Genomic DNA, 18,977 nt, shown 5'->3' on the forward strand with positions numbered 1-18,977 from the left:
CGCCTGATCAATTTTTATTTAATCGGGTCATGACTTCAATGATAAAGTGACTGTATCATCTTTTCAACAAACTTAAAAAGTTCATTATTCAATTCTCTCTCTTTCTGTGTGTGTGTGTGTGTGTGTGTGTGTGTGTGTGTGTCTGCCTGTCTGTCTGTTATTTGTTTTTTTTTTTTTTTTGTTTTTGTTTTTTTTCAATTTTGAGCCCTCCTTTCGATAGAGCATCAGAAATTATCTGAGAAATTGATGAAATTTTTCGCGTCTCTCTTGCCGTTCCGGAGATATTGGCCAAAACTGTGCCGATTTCGGGAGATTTAAGGAGCTATATCTCCGGAACTATAAGTCATAGAGAGATGATATTGGCGTTGATCAATACCTAAGAGGCTGTTGATCATGTTGGTACCAAATACTAACCGGTGGTAACTGGCCACTGTTCCCCAGATATTGGCCAAAAAAGTTCCGATTTCGGGAAATTTTAGGAGCCATATCTCGGGAACTGTAAGTCATAGAGAGATGATATTGGCACTGATCAATACCTAAGAGGATGGTGATTATTTTGGTACTACATAGTAACCGCTGGCCGCTGGCAAGTAGCTTCCAGAGAAAACTTTTTTAAAAGTGTTGGTTGTCACACCTTATATTTTATCGAAGATTTTTATTGTTACTGTTGTTACTAGCTACTATTATTTGGATGTTATTACACAGGAAGGAAATAAAACCCAATATTGTTAGTTTTAGGATAGATCGATACAAAATTGCACATTTTTGTTCTGAGAGGATATCCAAGCATTTTGAAGGTTGATGGCTGTGATGATTCAATTACTTAAAACCCTGTTCTCTGCTGAAGAAAACCAAACTTGTTTGATATTTTAAAACTAAGGTATGAATATTTTCAATATAATGCTAATGATAATATGTAACTTTGAGCAATACAGAATATATTAATTGAAAAAAAAAAAAACATTTCATGTCTTAATGATTTTATAGTTTTTTTTTTTTCTGGCACATTGGGCTCGATTATTCTGTTCCTTCTCGGAGTGAGTTCCTTCCTTCTCCATACTTAGACCCATTTATGTTATTAATGGTGTGATTTAAGTAAGAAGTGTCATTAAGAAAATAGCATGAAATGCTTTTAGACCATAAAACAGTAATCACAAAGCAGCGTATACCATCTGAAAATTTTAGGACTACAGCACTACGCATACGCGTTGGGTTTTAACTTTACATTTGCTGCAAATGCCCCCGCTAAGTGAACCTTGTGGTGGACATACACCGTGTGCGTGGGTTTCCTCGAGATACTCCCGTTTCCTCCCACTTTCTTCATTTCACCAATTCATTCATTTCTCATCATCATCGTCTCCTTTATCCTTGCCGGTATAACCGTGCGACGTAAAACTGAAAAATTTTATTTCATTCCATTTATATTCTGTGATGCACCCTAGCGAATATTGATCAATTAAGTATCAATATAGATGCACATTTTCAGGTTTTAGATTTTGAGTGCAATCTAAAATGCAATTGACTCAAAGTCATGAAAACTCCAAGAAAGTAGTCACAGTTTGTTAGTGCTTTGCTGATCATTCGAATTCCTACTTTAATTCCAATTTAATCAGAGCATTCGTAGACCAGGGCCGGCCTTCGATGGCACTTGGCCCGATTGGGAACACATTTTGCGGGGCCCCAGGTTTACATAAAGGGTGTTAATGAACTATACCGACAAACTGTAAGAGGTGATTCCTCACATCGAAATAAGAGGACCTATGAACCTATGGTGAAAAGTGTATAGTTTCAGAGCTAGGGCTGTTCAAAATCGCGAAAAAGCTAAATTTCAACAGGCCCTATTTCGAATTCCAGAAACTGTGGATGGTGATCCTTATCAGCGTAAAGCGAGTCGCGTATACACAATTCAAAAATGCATATTACATCAATTTTCAATGAGTGCAGGGTATTATGTACAGGGTACAGTTCTCAGATATGCTTTCAATAGTGTTTTCAGATATACCCTGATTTCAAAGAGGGTAAAACAATAATCGACATCCAGTACTTCGGAGGGAAGTCGGAAATATAGAACCGGCAGCTTCATGTTTTCTTGTGTTCGGAAAAGCGTGCGATGCGATGTATTTTGTCACGGTATATTTTACGTTTTCTTCACTTATAAGCGTGAAAGAAAACATCGCAACATGCTTTTTCCCGAGTACGACAGACCATGCTGTTGACGATCCTTAACACTTTCGACATCGAGCCAAAGGATTCCGTGTTCACTGATATCAAGGCTTATCGTTTACCTAGTTTGGATCAATCATAAAGTCAGAGCATATCTCAAAATTCGGTTGATGGCATGTCTGGGAATGCCCATTGAACATTAATGAAATAAGAATTTTTGCATTGTGTATGCGTCACTTCCTTTACGTTGATAAAGACACCCACTTCACGATTTCTCGAATTCGAAATAGGGCCTCTTGAAATTTGGCTTTTTTGGGATTTTGAACAGCCCTAGCTCTGAAACTATGCACTTTTCCCCACAGGTCCATAGGAACTTTTTGACTTATTTTGATGTGAGGAATCACTGTTTACAGTTTGTCGGTATAGTTCATTAACACCCTGTATATATATGCATATTTCATCAGTGTTCAATAGGTGTACACGGTATTTGCTGCAGGATGAAATTCCCAGACATGTCCTTAACCGAATTTTCAGATGTGCTCTAACTTAGTCCAAAGTAGGCAAACGATAAGCTTTGACAGTATTGAACATGGGTTAAGGACCGTCAGCAGCATCGTCTCTCGTATTCGGGAAAAGGCACGCTGCGAAGTTTTCTTTCACGCTTAGAAGTACAAAAAACGTAAAATGTACCGTGACGAATTACATTATAGCACACGTTATCCCGAACACAAAAGAACGTACAGCGGCCGGTTCCTAAAACTTCCGACTTCCCTCAGAAGCATTGGGTGTTCATTGTTGTCAATATTTACATCTTAGCTATTTGGATCCACCTTGTAATCAGGGCATATCTTAAAAAAAAAAAAAAAAAAAAACTGCTGAGAGCATATTTGAGAATAACACTCTGTGGAGAATACTCTGCACACCTATTGAACATTGATGAAATATGCATTTTTGGATTGCGTATGAGTGACTTCCCTTATGCTAATAAGGATCACCATCCACAGTTTCTCGAATCCCAAATAGGGCCTGTTGAAATTTAAGTTTATCGCGATTTTGGACAGCCCTAGCTCTGAAACAGCACTTTCCCCCATATGTCCATATAAACTTTTTCTCTTATTTTGATGTAAGAAACCACTTCTTAAAGTTTGTCGGTATAATTCATTAACACCCTGCATGTATATAGGGCCTACATCGATAAAGATATATACAGGGTGTTTCAAAACAACACCGACAACGTTTGGGAGGTGTTTCCTGAAACCAAAATACGACAAAAAGTATAGACCAACCTGGGTGCACAAATACTTTCTTCTGGAATTATAGGCTGCCAAAAACATGAAAAAATGAACTTTAAAGATCCATAGCTCCAAAACTATGGGACCTACCGTAGTCGGATCCTAAGACTTCACTTAGGAACTAGTATACACTCTATCTAAATATCCATGTTTCAGAATTCACCAGTACCAGCGAAACGAACGCACCACTAGTACTTAAAGGAGTATCCCTATACTTCAACTTCCTTTTTACAGTTGCTTTCACCGATAACGGAGGATGGTAAAACGTGCATATTTAGATAGAGCACATGCTAGTTCCTGTGTAATTCCTTAAACCGCCTGGGATAGGCCCTGTAGTTTTTAAGTTAGGGAGTTTTGAAAAGTGATTTTTCGAATTTTCAATGGATTTCTCTGAAAGGAGACGTTTTTCGGCCAATGTTTATTAGAACTTTTTTCTTTCATTTCATATAAGGAATCCTCTCCCAAAGTTTTTCGGTGGAGTTACCTACCACCCTAGTTGCACTCTCCTTGATTGTCTAGTGGTTATACCAATTTTCCTTTATAACCTTTTTCCATCTGCAAAATATTCTGGTGAAAACGCTCATTCTGTTCATTGCTCATAAATGCTAACTTTTCAGAGAAATAACTCAAATGGAAATGCAGACGTGAATGAATTTTAAAATACATATTTCACTCTTGTGCCTCGCAATCTTTTAAGAAGATTCTGTACCAGTATTTCATAATTTTCTTCTCTTACAAGTAAACCTATGGATGTCGAAATCTAGTTTCATCAAAGTTGGCCGAGAAGTGTGGAATATCAAGAAACGAGAGTAAGTAAAATTTAAAGTGCTTCCGTCCATAAAGACGGCCGAAGTGGCTAAAAACCTGATTGATCAGAATAACCCATAACAGTGTGTTTCAAGTTTGAAAATTTCATTTTATTTATAAAACAGGTAAAGGGATGAAAAACAAAAATACATTAACAGACACCGGGAGAAAGTAGACATTTAATTGAGGGTTTGCTTATCATGGCCGCCATATTGTAGTCGGCCATCTTGTATCTCGCTGGACTTTTTAAATAGGAAGGGGGTCATGTAATATATCAAATTGGGCTAGAATTTTACGAAAAATACAATAGTGAAGTCTGTCTCTATAAGTTTATATTTGTAAGACATAATGAAAGGCACATTGATATGAATTCGTTGGTTGAAAGATTTCTTAACAGCTGTATCTTTTTGAAAAGAATTCAAGTCAGGAAAACCTAATATATGCTAGTGAGAACATCGTAAGGACCCACTTGTGAAAGATATAATCAGCTTGAAGTCGTTATCGACTGCAGACAAAATTAAATGGTCATGAGACGATCACAAACCTTAAGGGACTGATGGGAAATGAATGACATATTTTTGACTTGATTATTTGAGTTAGAAGACAAACCTTCATAAGCAGCCACTTATTCAGTACGCACTAGTATACATTCGGTTTTTCTGACTTGGTTTAAAAAAAAAAATACATCCACGGAATTTTTCGCAGGAGAGGGCAAAGTTTGTCCTCTGGTTTTGTATTTTTAATATAGCTAAAATAAGTGAAAGAATATGCAAGGAAGTCGCATTGAGACTGATTTATTTAATATCATTTCGGTATTCACGGTAGTATCACATGACATAATGAGTAAGAAAGCCAGGAACTTTTGCTTAGTGGGGTGTTCCAAATAAAAGAGAGTGTGCACCCAGGATAGTGATATACATTTTTACACAAAGTCAAAGAAAACAATATGTTTACAGCCAAGGGTTTGTGTTCAAGGAAATTTGAGAGAGTGTTAGAGGTGTTGGGGTGCGCAAAATACTCCGTGGACATAATATTTATTTTTACAACAGAAATTGTAAACATAAAAAAAAGAAAAGAAAGAAAAAGAAAGAAAGAAACCAAGAAAAATAAACTACTGCAGCACTAAATTCAGAAAATATTTACTTATGCCTGGAAACTTAATACAAACTACCGGTATTCATTTACTTGTTAGGGAGAGGCTATACCCTCCCTTGTGGAGTCCATGGATGTAACCATATTGCAATATGTTGTGTGTACTTGACAACCGAGAGTAGCAGTCATCTTAACGGCACCATAGCCACGTATAGTACAGCCGCTACGTCTCTGGCTCTGACAGTTCTGCACGTGGACAAATCAATGTTGCCAATTTGCCCTTTATACATTATTTTCTTCGCCTTCGGTTCTGAAGAACTAGCCATTGTCACCAATTAATAACAATACTTCTTAACAGCACACCCAAACACACAAAAAGGAAAGAAAAAAGTTGCAATAACCAAACACGATCTCAATGCAGTTTTCACTTTACTATGCACAAACAAAAGGAAGAATACGAAACGGCAATAACGTCTGGTTTCCATGCCAGCGCAGTGACAGCTCGGCCACTCATTGGGCCTTATGGGGAGGGGATGTCAATGTAGTATCAACCCTCGTTTTCTTTTTCGCATAGCTGTCAGAGCCAGAGATACAGCGGCCGTACTATAGTTGTGGACCCCTCGAGCAGAATGGCGTGTATTAATTACATGTAGAGGGTGCCCGGGAAATAAGGACGAATTTGAATTTCGCACCATTTTATCATATGACGGGTGGCAGCCGTGGTTTACCTTGTTTGTTATCCTCTATCCTTCCGAATAGTAGCCTGTGTGGTGTGCATTGTTGGTTGGTGTTTATTTCGGCATGGACCGTTTAACAACAAAGCAACGCATCCAAGTGATTAAAAGTTATTACAAAAACAAGGAAAGTCCCACAGCAACCGTTTAAGATTTGCGTGTGACACTTGGACGCAATGTTGTTCCTACTGAATCATCAGTTCGGAAGTTGGTCCTGAAGTTTGAGACCACGGGGTCAGTGTTAAATGTTAAGCAAACTGGAAGACTGCGTTCTGTTCGAACAGAAGAAAACATTGCTGTCGTGCGTGACAGTGTGACCGTAAGCCCTATGAAATCAGTTCGCCGACGAGCTCAACAATTGAATTTATCACCAACTTCACTACATGAAATCCTGTCGAAAGATCTGAGAATGCATGCATACAAGATTCAACTTACACAAGAGTTGAATCCTACAGATCATGGAAAGACATCGATTTTCTCAAGTGTGACTCGACAAGCGGAGAACGAGAACTTCACGACAAGAATAATTTTCTCATTGGAGCCACACTTCCATCTCAGTGGGTACGTCAATAATCAGAACTGCAGAATTTGGGCTACAGAAAATCCGCAAGTAACTGTGGAAGAACAGATGCATCCTCAACGCACGACTGTGTGGTGTGGGTTCTGTGCAGGAGGAGTGATTGGCCCATACTTTTTTGGAAGACGATGAGGGAGCTGGCGTCACTGTGAACGGCGACCAGCTTTCAGATTGTTTTTTCCCAGTTTTGGATGAAATGGAAATTGAAAATGATTCAGCAAGATGGTGCGACCTGTCACATATCCCGTGAAACAATTGGTCTGCTGAATGAAAAGTTTCCTCAAAAAATTATCTCTTTGCGAGGAAATCAGGAATGGCCTGCCAGATCATGCAATCTTACCCTTTGTGACTTTTTTTTTTTGTGTGTGGGGGGGGATATTTGTGAAATCTAAAGTGTACGTGAACAAACTACAGACAATACAACAACTGAAGGATGAAATTAAGAGGGTTATTAGCGTAATCACACCAGATGTTTGTGAACGCGTCATCGCAAATTTCAATGAACGCATTGCTCATTGCCGTGCAGCCTTGGGTGGCCATATGCCGGATACAATTTTTCATACATAAATGTGAGAAAATTACCTAATGTGTATGTATACATAAATGGGAGAAATTACTCGATGTGTTTATAATTTTTTTCAATATATTTTATATTAGTTTTATAGCACTTTAATATTCGTCCCTATTTCCTGGACACCCTCTATTAGGAGCAAAATTTAGTCATAGGAAGCACAACATTTGTTTACTCTGAGGTCTGATATACTGTTACTCGTAAAACGGCACTGGAGAGTAGATTAGATTGGAGACTGGACAGTAGAGTAGACGGCACTAGCGCGGGGCTCCCTTAGGCGCGGGCCTGATTGGGAGCAATCGTCCAATCGCCTTAAGGCCGGTCCTGTTCGTAGAATTGGTATTTTAGTGAAGCATGCAAAATTATATATGTCATGAGATACATCTGATATAAAGACAGTACACATAAGAAGATAAAATACAACAGAACAAACTATATCATATTCACATGCAAAAGCAAGATAATAATTGAAATTGACAAGCGATTTACCCATGCAATTGAGTTACACAACATGCAAACGTTATTGGCTTCTATAAATCTATATCCAATAAAATACTTCGTATATCATATTTATATCAAATACTAGTATCTATAGCTTGAGGAGCTATTATTAAAAAAAAAAAATAGAAATAAATAAATAAAATTTGTTGCCTATGATGATGGTGATTATGACACTACGTTTCCACTTATGACAATCAGAGTATGTATGCATATACCTTAGTTGGCACCTCGGAGCAGTTTGGCCACAACTGAGATTTGAATGTGAACCAAACTGGATACACGAGTCTTCAGAAAATGATCGAAGGTAAAATCAAAATAGACCCAAGTTAAAAGTGAGACATAATTCCTCCATTTCTAGAAGTAGATGGTCATAACTTTCGTTCATCCCCTGGCACCCATCTTCAGTATCTGCATCAAATTGAATTTGGAAACATAAACCCGAAGTTCGTCGACCTTTTTTAATACGCGTAATTATTAACCCAGTGCAATTTATATTCCAAATAAGACTAAAAAAGTATATTTTCTACAGATCGCATTACCATGAAACCAATTCTTCCAATGTGTTTACTTCGTAGCTATTGTATTTTTACGCTTTACTAATTTTTGCAGTGCACTGTCATATCAATAACTTAATACTCTACGATTACGTTGTACCATTATTACTATAAATTTGCTTGTCGGTTAAATAAAAATGTAAAATTTCATTAACTGTTTATTTAAAAACTAGTACCGGTATTTAAAAAATCAAAATGTTTACAACTTGCTTGACAATTTGTACACAATAATAACAAATATTGTCCAACTTTAACGTTTAGTTTCACACTTTTGAGATCTTTACATGGAAATTGCTTATTCCAAGTGCACCATAAGAAATCTAAGTTTGTAGAGATAAAACCTATCTAAGAAGATCTAAGAAACTAGACTGCAGTGACAATGTAATCTAATGGAAAAAATAAATGACTGTGTATCATAGGAATCATTGCAATAGAAGTAATGGGGAAAAGAGGTAGAGGAAGACCAAGAAGAAAATGGATGGATATGGTTAAAAATGACTTCAGAAAGGAAGATCAAACAGGGGAAGGATTCCGGAACAGGACTTTATGGAGAAGACTTGTCAGAAATGTCGATCCCATGTAACTGTAAAAAGATGGAGAGAAAAAAGAAGAAACATTTCCATAATCATTGAAATAAAAATATAAACAATATTTACAGAGTACTTCAAAAATGACGTACAACTCGCAATAATTCCAAAACACAAGTCACTTTGTCGAGAAGAGATGTTAAAAAAGAGACAGTATATAACATCGTAAAATGATTGGTTACATCGATACAGATAGTTACAGAAAATAAATACCAATGATGAGAGAGATAAATGAACTGCATTTGACGCAGGCATAGATCTTTGTTAACCTCGGAATCAAACCACTACAAGGAGATCTCCTGTATGGACCACCAAGAACTGGAAAACCCTTATTGACCAAAGCAGTATCGAACTAGTCATCTGTGAAGTTATTTTTTATTAATAACCCTTAATTTATAAGTCGCTTTGTCAATGAATCCGAAATGGACTTATTTAAAAAATGCATCTCAATCTGCGCTATCCATTATCTTCATTGATAAATTCGACTGTGTTGCATCGTCAGGACAGAGATCGAATATGGGGAAAAGACAATTGCACAACTTTTAACATTAACGGATAACCTTACAGAAAATTTAGGAATAGTAGCACTTCAGAGCAATCAATAGCCCACAAATGATCGATTCTGGTTTACGAAGAGGTAGAAGGTTTGATCGAGAAATGTATATTGTAGTTCCGACATTGAAGGAACGACTAGAAATTCTGTAAATACTGACAAAAGATGTGAGATGATCGAAAAATGTAAATTTGAAAAAGGTAGCTGAGACGCGCAAGAATTCATTGGTGCAAATCCAGCTTTGCTTTATACTGAAGCAGTGCTTCAACATTTCGGTAAAGAAAATACAATTTTATTTCAAGACGTGTTCAATCAGATACTTAAATCCTTAAGTATTAATATAGCAATTTCGAGTTTGCACTGGAGAAAGTAGGTCCTAGCATTCTAATAGAAAGCATGGTTCAAATACCGTGAGTTATTTGGATGGGTATTAGAGTCTTGCAAGCGCCGAAAGAGAACTTCGAGAACTTATACAATTTCCAGTACTGCAGCGTAGGAGGGGGGAATTGGGTGGTGAGGGTAATTGGGCGGAAAACTTTTTAAAAATGTATATTTTGCATTTCAGTATATTTTTATGGAATTTAATTACACCCAAATATTGGGTGGGTAGATGTTGATAAGAGAAAATGCTTTGATGAATTTTGAGACGGTGTAATAATGACACAAAAAACAAAAACTGATTTGATTGAAATGAAATGAAATCTTTAAGTTTTACGTCCCACGGTGATGCCGGTTAGGCTAAAGGAGACGGTGATGATGAGAGATGAGTGAAAATGGTGGAATGAAGAAAGTGGGAGGAAACGGGAGAACCCCGAGAAAACCCACGCACACGGTGTTTGTCCACCACAAAGTCCACACGGCGCGAGCTGGGATCGAACCAGGGACCCCAAGCACAGGAGGTGAACGCTCTACCACTGAGCCACCGCGCCCCCTGACTTGATTGAGAAATGACATATTTGAAACTAGGGATGCGCACGAGACGAGTCGAGACAGAGTTTTCCTGACAAAATTCGAGTCGAGACACGGCTCTTTCAATAGAAAAATATATATTTTTCGAGTCGAGACATCACTTTTACAGCACATTTTCGAGTCGAGACAGCCATAAATCTTGTCTCGTGCGCATCCCTATTTGAAACCGAGTTTCAGGTTTGTGTGGGTTTAGATTTGAGTCACAATAAATCGCGCATCTGTTAATGTTTTGAGCCAGACCATTTACTGCTTCTTAAAACCATCATAAGGATGCTGCCGTGAAGAGCAGCAATCTTGAATCCTCACTGTGAAGCAGTTAAATTTTGTTAAAATTTGTACCTCCCAATTATCCCTAGGGGGTAATTGGGCACGCGATGTGGGGGGTAAATGGGCGGAAAGCATTAAGTGAACATTTTTTTTGGTTAGAATTCATTTAAATGCTTTGCTTTGTGGTGTACACTTTTGTTTCATAGTGCATTGTGCTTATTAAGCTATTTTATTCAACTTAGGCCTCCAGTGGCCGTTGCATATGCCAATAGTGCTGATGCTGTAAATAGGATCTGTTTATCAATCCAGAGTTCCAACACATGTTCTATTGTAATAGTTTATAGTTATTTAGCGTTAGCCTTATACATTCTCCTATGCTTGTTTGAATATCAGAACTTTTTTTTCTTTTTTACGTTTTCGGTCAGTTTTGACCGCTTACATTTGTTTCATATGTGATACATTTTGGGCTAAATTCACAGCCCAATATATTATGCTATAAATAGAAACTGGAAGGCTTCAAAAGGCATTCAAATATCTTTGAGATTTAGAAATAAGTTACTACTAATTTTGCGTAAACAAAGGCATATTTTTTTCTAGGCTACATAAAACTATTAGTTTATAACTGGAATACAAGTTATATACATCAAATGAAAGCTTGAGCTTTCTTCATTTACACCCAATCACCCTCACGGGTTTATGTGCAACGGCAATGGTTTTAATCGTTTTACACCCAATTACCTCCTTGGAGGTAATTGGGTGGAAATCAGACCAACAACAATAAAGATGTTGCAGCATCAAAAATAAAGATGCCGAAAGTTTACCACTACTACAGTAGGTGCACAAGAACCTGCAACATGCAATCAGTTCTTAAAAGCTAGAGAAACATCTATAACCTGTGAGGAAAAAAACGTTGTAAAAAGCATACCTCTTCCTGTTTATTACAAAATAAATACAAATATTATTTAAAAAGTAGTTAACAAGAAGCCAAGACAACATGATAAGCCATCAATTACCGTTGAGTTCATTTATCTAGTCGCTGTCTTAACCTAGATTTTTGGGTAATTCATATTCTAGCCACACTGTAATTTCTATGGATGGCAACACTGAATTTTCTGATTCGCATTTTCGGGTGTAGAATAACATTATCTATTATTGTGGTAAGTTACACTTTATTATCTCTTTTCGCTTACGAAAAAGGGGCAAAAGAAAAATGATTAGCTTTTGTATTATTTTTAAAATCTGCACTTTTAATGACGCTCCGTGCCTCAAGCTTGTCATTCATCGCACCTTCAGCGATTTACCTTTTAAAAAAGATATTCTAACGAGTCCAGAATTTGCATGGTTAACATACAAGGACGTAACTATAGAATGCATGTTTGAGGAGATTCGTAGTTTGTCACCTTCTAGGTAATTGCACGAACTTTTGATACCTTCTCGTATATATATACACACACAGAGAGAGGGAGGGGCCTGAAACCTATGGAAATTTCTGTTCTGCCTTCCTTCTGACTATTCTGCCTTAGTCTCTTGAAAGTGACTTGTGAGGATCATGAACTTCCTATGGACACGGTTTTGAGCATAGTGAGCTTGATGTCTGGAACCACGATCCGATTTTGGATTTTTTCTGTTTATAACTGCATGTTCTCTTTACGCCTCTGGCTATATTTTATGAAGTAAATGCCATGTTGTAATGAGAATATTGAGAAGTAACCTCCATATGACAAATAGTTGCAGACAAATACACTACACACATCTATTTATTGGTACTACATGAGTTTCTTAATTTATATTTAACGTTCACATATATACCGTTCTGTCAAGCACATCTCAAGTCCTGACATGATTATATATATACCTTACGATTAGAAGTAACGTATTTTACCACTGAGATAACATGAACACCCTGTCGAGCTCCTTCTGATGAAATATATCCGAATTTTGAAGACAAGGACATTCATATCCGTTGCAAATACTGTTTTTTCTTCTTTGTCTTTTTATTCTACTGTAAATGTAAGAACTACGTTCACGATCTTTCCTCCTTTCATTGGAAATGCTCTTTTACGTACGGAAACTTAAATGACAAAATTAGCATGTGCTCATAGGTATACACAGTTTGGAAATACTGTATCATGAAGTGTTTCAATGGATGTTAGTTTCTTTTCTACACTTAATGATTCAACATATATTATTAAAATTAAAAGAAGAAAAACACATCTGCACATTTTTTCCCCGATTGCCAAGGTTGGCTTGGGAGCACGAACCTAGCTCTTTTGTTTCTTGTTACCGAAGATATCCGAAGTTGTATTTAAAAAATTTTCAGCTCGAAACAACCATAATCAATGCACTCATTCTTTTTGTTGGAATCTAGTTTTACACCAACCACGTCAACACCAAGGTTGACTACAACACCGCCCTATTCCCTAACAAAATAGGATTCTACGCTCAGTTGAAAGAAACAATGAGATGAGTGTTTGACATTCGTAGCAACAACATGAAGTATCAAGAATGTCAGCACGGAGAACGTTGAATGATTCGAACACCCACTCGTTTTACATACAACTTGTACAATAATTGGAGCCAGAAAATTATCCGGTTCGCATGGACCTCTGCAGTTGGATCCTTCAACAACTCCTCCTCTCAGGTTTCGAATGCCGAGTTCCCTTCACCGTCGAAGCAACATTCACAATCAGCACCAGTGGGGTATCAACAGTACTCATGTCATGATCGAAAGCAGTCATCAAGTGCAATTTTCTCTGAATGGTATGGCATCATTGAAAGCCACTTGCTGGGACCATTCTTCTTACCACGGCATACAGTGGGAAAAAGTGCCATTTTAGTGGCTGAAAATTCGAAAACCAACCAACACCTATGCCTAAAATGGCAATACATGAATCGAAGATAGTGAGTCCACGCAATGTCATTGGAAACAATGTGATAAGTAAGCTAATGAAGAGTGTAAGAGCCATTAAATGTTGACCATATTTACATTTTCTGTTTGTGTTCAAATGAAGTTATAAACTTACGTGTTTGCGAAAACATCTCTTCCTCAGTTAGGTTGAGATTTTGAATATTTTGGGGATGTGTCAAGCACTTGGTACTTAACTAGTTCTTTACATATTGGTAGTCGTATTATTTTATAATTATGAATGTTTGAAATAAGTCTTTAGCTAAAAAATGTTTTTATTTATTATATATAATGTGTGTAAACATTTAGTAACTGATGTAGGGAGATGTAATTAAAATTACTGTAATCTCCTGTATTGTAGCAATATGGTTTATCTACAACGAAATTTTCATATACATACTGCAATTTTATCGTTCAATTTCCATCTTTATCACAAAATTCCGGGAAAATTATCCAGAGCTAAAGAGAATCCATACGGGTCTAGGATCATTTTTTCGTACTTAATGTCTGAAAGGCAATCTACGTTTATATGACGGGAAGTGTGCCTTCCATATACACGCTGAATTAAGTTCAAAAAACCTGCTTTTCGCAATCTATTACTGTTTTAGTTATCAACGTTGAAACCGGAAACAGTTAATTTCTACCACTTGCGATTTCAGTAGAAGGATAACAGAGGATATGGAACCTTTCCTTGGGGCATTGAATCGATTCCACTTCACGATATCTCTTACAGTTTTTGCTCTGATACCTGTCGACAAACAGATGGACACAGCCCTCCTATAGGACTTCCATATAATACATTTGCACGGTATAGTTTGGAAATCTAGTAATTTAACCGTAAGTTTATAAAGAGTAAAATGGTTTTATATTTGAAAACATTCTCTAATTTCGACAAAATTATACGCGCATTCCAAAATTCAAAGAAGATGAAAGCTCCAGAGATCTAAATTTTCAAGGAACTCCTTTTAAGAAACGAAACCGCGTCACGGCTCGACACTTTCAAACTTGACAGCGAACTCGCTGTCAACGTCGTTTTCACACCTGACTCAAGAAAGGAGAAAAATAGCAAAGGATTCCATTGATTCTCAGTTAATACTTGGTTTATGAATTGTATTATTCGCGCGAAGTTACTGGGAAAAGGAATTTGAAACAATCCACATAAGTGTTAACTGAATACACATGTATTAAATCTACATATATCTGATTATTGCATTACAATCTTAGTGTAGATATCCTAAAATTATTAAAACTGCAGTTTTATAAATGAACCTGAGTTAGGCTTTACAACAACATTATTTAGCTTGTCATGTAATTTAGAACAATATGTAGAAATAAAGTCGTCAGTATTCTGTCACAAGGAAAAACTTAGGAATGAAATAAAATTATAATTACAAAATAGAAGTTTTATTCTGTTAAAAAAAATACAGCACCACAAGTAAAAAAATGTTCTGAACACTATTCACAAAAATACCTTATCTGTATATTACAAAACTCTCATCATCATCAATTACATTAACCAATCTTATTTACATTACTGATATATGTAATCCTCACGTACTACATTGCAATTACGATTTAAAAAAAAAAAGTTACTTCATAGTCAGAACTGAAGGTTTAAAAACAGAAAAAATATAGGCCTCTGAAGCAACTTGGCCTCAAAATTACAATTAATTTCTAAGATTTTCTTAAATGTTTAGAAGCAATGAAAACTTTAATAAATGCTAAGTTTTCATTTAATCCTTTATTACTCCATCCAACTTATACAAAGCATAAAAAACAACTCTTTTCTTCTTTGACGTTGAAGTTACTATTCAAGCATCTACTTACTGTAAGAGTACGAATGTTCAAGCAAATAAAATTTATGAAATGATGACTGCTTCATCACTCTTTTACTATTAAATAATGTTGTACTTACGTAAATGCTTCTTCAAATATGCTACTTAGTTTTGGTAGCAAATATAATCATTTATATAAGTTTCTTTACTTTTTATTCCCAATTCATTGATCAGCATACGAAAGTTCATAATGCAAAATGAGTAAGAAAGAAAGATCAAACATATTTATTGCAATAAAGACGAAACTTTCACCGCTTATCCGATATGAAGTAATCAAATATCTCGTGTTACAAGTTAAATAATGGAATGAAGTGCCCCTCTCTTTCGTTTTATTCGTAATATTGTATTAAATAACAATGCCCTTTCTACTTTTTCAAGACAACTTGAGGAGGAGCTTTCAATATGCCAGCTCTTCGTAAATACTGCACAATCAAAGGGGTTGCCATAAGGGTAATTGTTATTCGAATTGGTGCAAATACTTTATGAATTGCATAAGCCACCACGAACGTACTTGCTCCAACAGCCATATCCTTCGACTGCAAACTTTCTCCTAAGCCCAAAGTGTTCAGAAGTGATGCTACATCTATTCCACTATAAAACAGGAAAGAAGTTACATTCAGAGAGCTGTTAACATTTTAACACTGGAATTAAAACAATAAATAATGATCAAACCTGTTGAATACCTGCACCATTTTCGTTTCTCAGTCTCTTGACTTACATGGGAAACTATTCCTCTTTCTTTGAAATGAAAGGAAAATTTTAGTAGTTTGACTTTACTAGTTTCTCTTCACATCTATTTAAATGATTCTTACTTTCTGGAAATTAATTTCTACAATATATAATTTTAAAAATATTTATAAATCAAATTTAGTTTAAGTGATATTAAATATGTATAAAAAGCAAATTAATCTTTAAAATGGAATGGACATTTAAAAAAAAACTTGAAGATGAAATCAGTAAAACTAAAATGTTTAAATTTCAGCTCAATTCGAAAGATAACAATATTTCCGCACATAAGTCAATGGCTGAAAGAGAAAGATGGCACAAGGTACTCAACAAACGTAAGAATGTTACTAAAATTTACACTCAAAGAAGTACCCGAACATTAAAAATTGTAATCTTGATCAAAACTGTTTCAGTGACAACTTGTCCCTTTCGCCAGTACGAATCCTTTCAGGAATTTTACGTTTCTTTGAAAATCACATTATCAGTAACATTCCTACACTGTGAGCTATCTTCTTATTAACTATAAATGTACTTTTTTGTTTTATAAACTACACTTGAACAGTTAATTAAACCTTGTTTCAAATCTTCTTTGTTCTACATTTATATATGTCGCTTTAACCGTGTTAAAACTCTGGGATGAGAAACAGCAAACTTAATATCCATGAAGAAAAAAAGAAAACAAACCAAACCTTACTAGAACATTTTAGTACGGAAAGCCAATTATTTGAGTGCACTCACTGTTGTTATTTCTTTTGATCTAAATACCAAAATTATGCTATTAACTGATTTTAAATACGCACAAATTCAACTATATACGTATCTTTCTTCACATTCTATCTCTTCTAAGTATAAATACCGACGACTGAAATGTTTCTCAGGAACATTCACAAACAATTTAGAATACTTAGGTAAATCTGAAACAGGTCCGCAATCACCCCAGAAGTTTGGGAGAAGAGAGGGCTTAAATATGCTAAGGACGCACAAGTCATTAAAAATTTTTAACTGCCCAACATTATTAATTACAGAGATTTTGTATGGGTGATAAGTACAATAATTAACCTGAACAAAAACTAACACTCATGTTATGGGTGGATGCCTGAGACTCCTGTGATGAAATTCCATTTATTGAAGTATGTTGTAAATTGCAGTATTTTAATAGAGCAATGAAACTACTACCTTTCTTATCAACCTTTTAAAGTTTCTCTTTCTTGTCACAATTTCTTCAACCCTAACTATCAAACTCTTTTATCCTTAATTTGGACATGTTAAATGCATGGTTAAATAGTGCAGTTTTCGCATTGGAAATAGGTGATCGCTTAGATCAGAGGAAAAATACAACAATAAGTGCAATCAAACTGGTTTTCTGATCTAAATGTTCTAGTGACGTAGATATTAAATATATTAGGTTTCTCATTTCTGAATTTGAATACAAGTAAAGAGAAACATATCGACGGCGTTAAGGTAAAAGGTCGTAACCCTCAAAAATTTGAAAATTTATATTTTCATGCTGGGCAACTCTAAGGCAAATACATCATTTCTTATTTTTGTGTGACCCTCATGTCATTTAGTATTTCACAGGTAAAATGTCTCAAGCCTCATCATTGTGGCATACAGCATTTTACTTAGTTACAAACTAATTGCACTCTTTGCATTAAGCCCCAGAAGCGTGGGTTGAAACATTTTACTTCAACAATAGTTATTTTGATACCTACATTGTTGAGCATTACTACGTCCATTGAGTGTCTTAAAAAAAAAAAAAAAAAAAAAAAAAAAAAAAAAAAAAAAAAAAAAAAAACCTCTGCTACTAAAAAAAACATTATTAGTTTATGCGTTACAGAAGAAAGAGCGCTTGAAGTGCTCTCTTAAATTTATACATGAACATTATGAGTACGAGAGGAACGAAAATTTTGTAGTTAGTTGTGAAAGTGTTCTCAAGATAAAACCTAAGATGTTGGCTTAGATCACGAACAATTTTTTGCAGCGACCAGTTAGTGAAATGCAATGTTTCGATAGTACAGAGTCTAATGATGTTGATTTGTCGGGAATGCAAGAAACAACCTGAAGAAGAATTCGAGTTTATTAATAGGCTGGTAGGCCTTCATACAAAGTTTAATGTGGAATATGATAGTTATAATGATACTAATTTACTCTATAATGATAGAGTGTTAAGCTTAACACAAGGAATGTATTCAATAAATGAAATGAATGAAAATGTAAACCATGGAACAAACATTAATATAGTGAAAAATCAGGCGGATGTGAATGCACATGTTAACAATAAAGTGGAAACAGGTCATGATGATCAGGTAGATATGGGTGCACATTTAAACAACGAAATGGGTACGAGTCAGGAATTCAATCAAAATGGAGGAAGAATTGCCTGCAGAAGTTTGTGATGATCTAACTTTAATGAACGAACAAGTGGAACAAGATGAAGATTTCACAAATCAGAGTGAAAATCGAATGCAAAACAGTATTTCATGGATTGGTGAAAAAGGAGAGCGGAAACGGAAGAACCTTTCTAAAGCACAAATTAGGAAGTCAAAAAAGCAGAAAGGACAAAGTTACATGAACAAAAGTAAGAAGATAATGAGAACAAAAATATTACATCCTGATCCTTGTGCACATGACAAATGCCAAGATAAAAGGACGTATACCAAAATAGACAAAAACAGAAGTACTGCTTTACTTCTACTTACCTACAGAAAGTAGTCGAGTTAAGGTGTGCCAACAGTTTATCCTTGATATTACTCAGAGGAGTTTGCAATACACTTTTGATAACAAAACAGAGATTCGAACACCAAAACCAGACATGAGAGATAGGAAAGAGCCACCAAATAAGAC

The 18,977-nt window shown here is 35.7% G+C and overlaps 1 protein-coding gene across 4 annotated transcripts in view; it reads right to left on the minus strand.

Annotated features, from left to right (window-relative positions):
- Positions 1 to 14,954: 14,954 nt before the first annotated feature.
- The window catches only part of LOC145675143 (uncharacterized), a 42,014-nt gene continuing 37,991 nt past the window's right edge, over positions 14,955 to 18,977 (minus strand). For all 4 annotated transcript variants that reach the window (XM_081745522.1, XM_081745517.1, XM_081745513.1 and 1 more), the window contains one exon: positions 14,955 to 15,998. In XM_081745522.1, coding sequence (XP_081601648.1) covers positions 15,773 to 15,998 — 226 coding nt within the window. In that variant the 3' untranslated portion in view covers positions 14,955 to 15,772. The remainder of the gene's footprint in view (positions 15,999 to 18,977) is intronic.

The sequence above is a fragment of the Thermobia domestica genome, chromosome 2, assembly GCF_964235325.1.
Source record: "Thermobia domestica chromosome 2, izTheDome1.hap1.1, whole genome shotgun sequence".
Classification (NCBI taxonomy): domain Eukaryota; kingdom Metazoa; phylum Arthropoda; class Insecta; order Zygentoma; family Lepismatidae; genus Thermobia; species Thermobia domestica.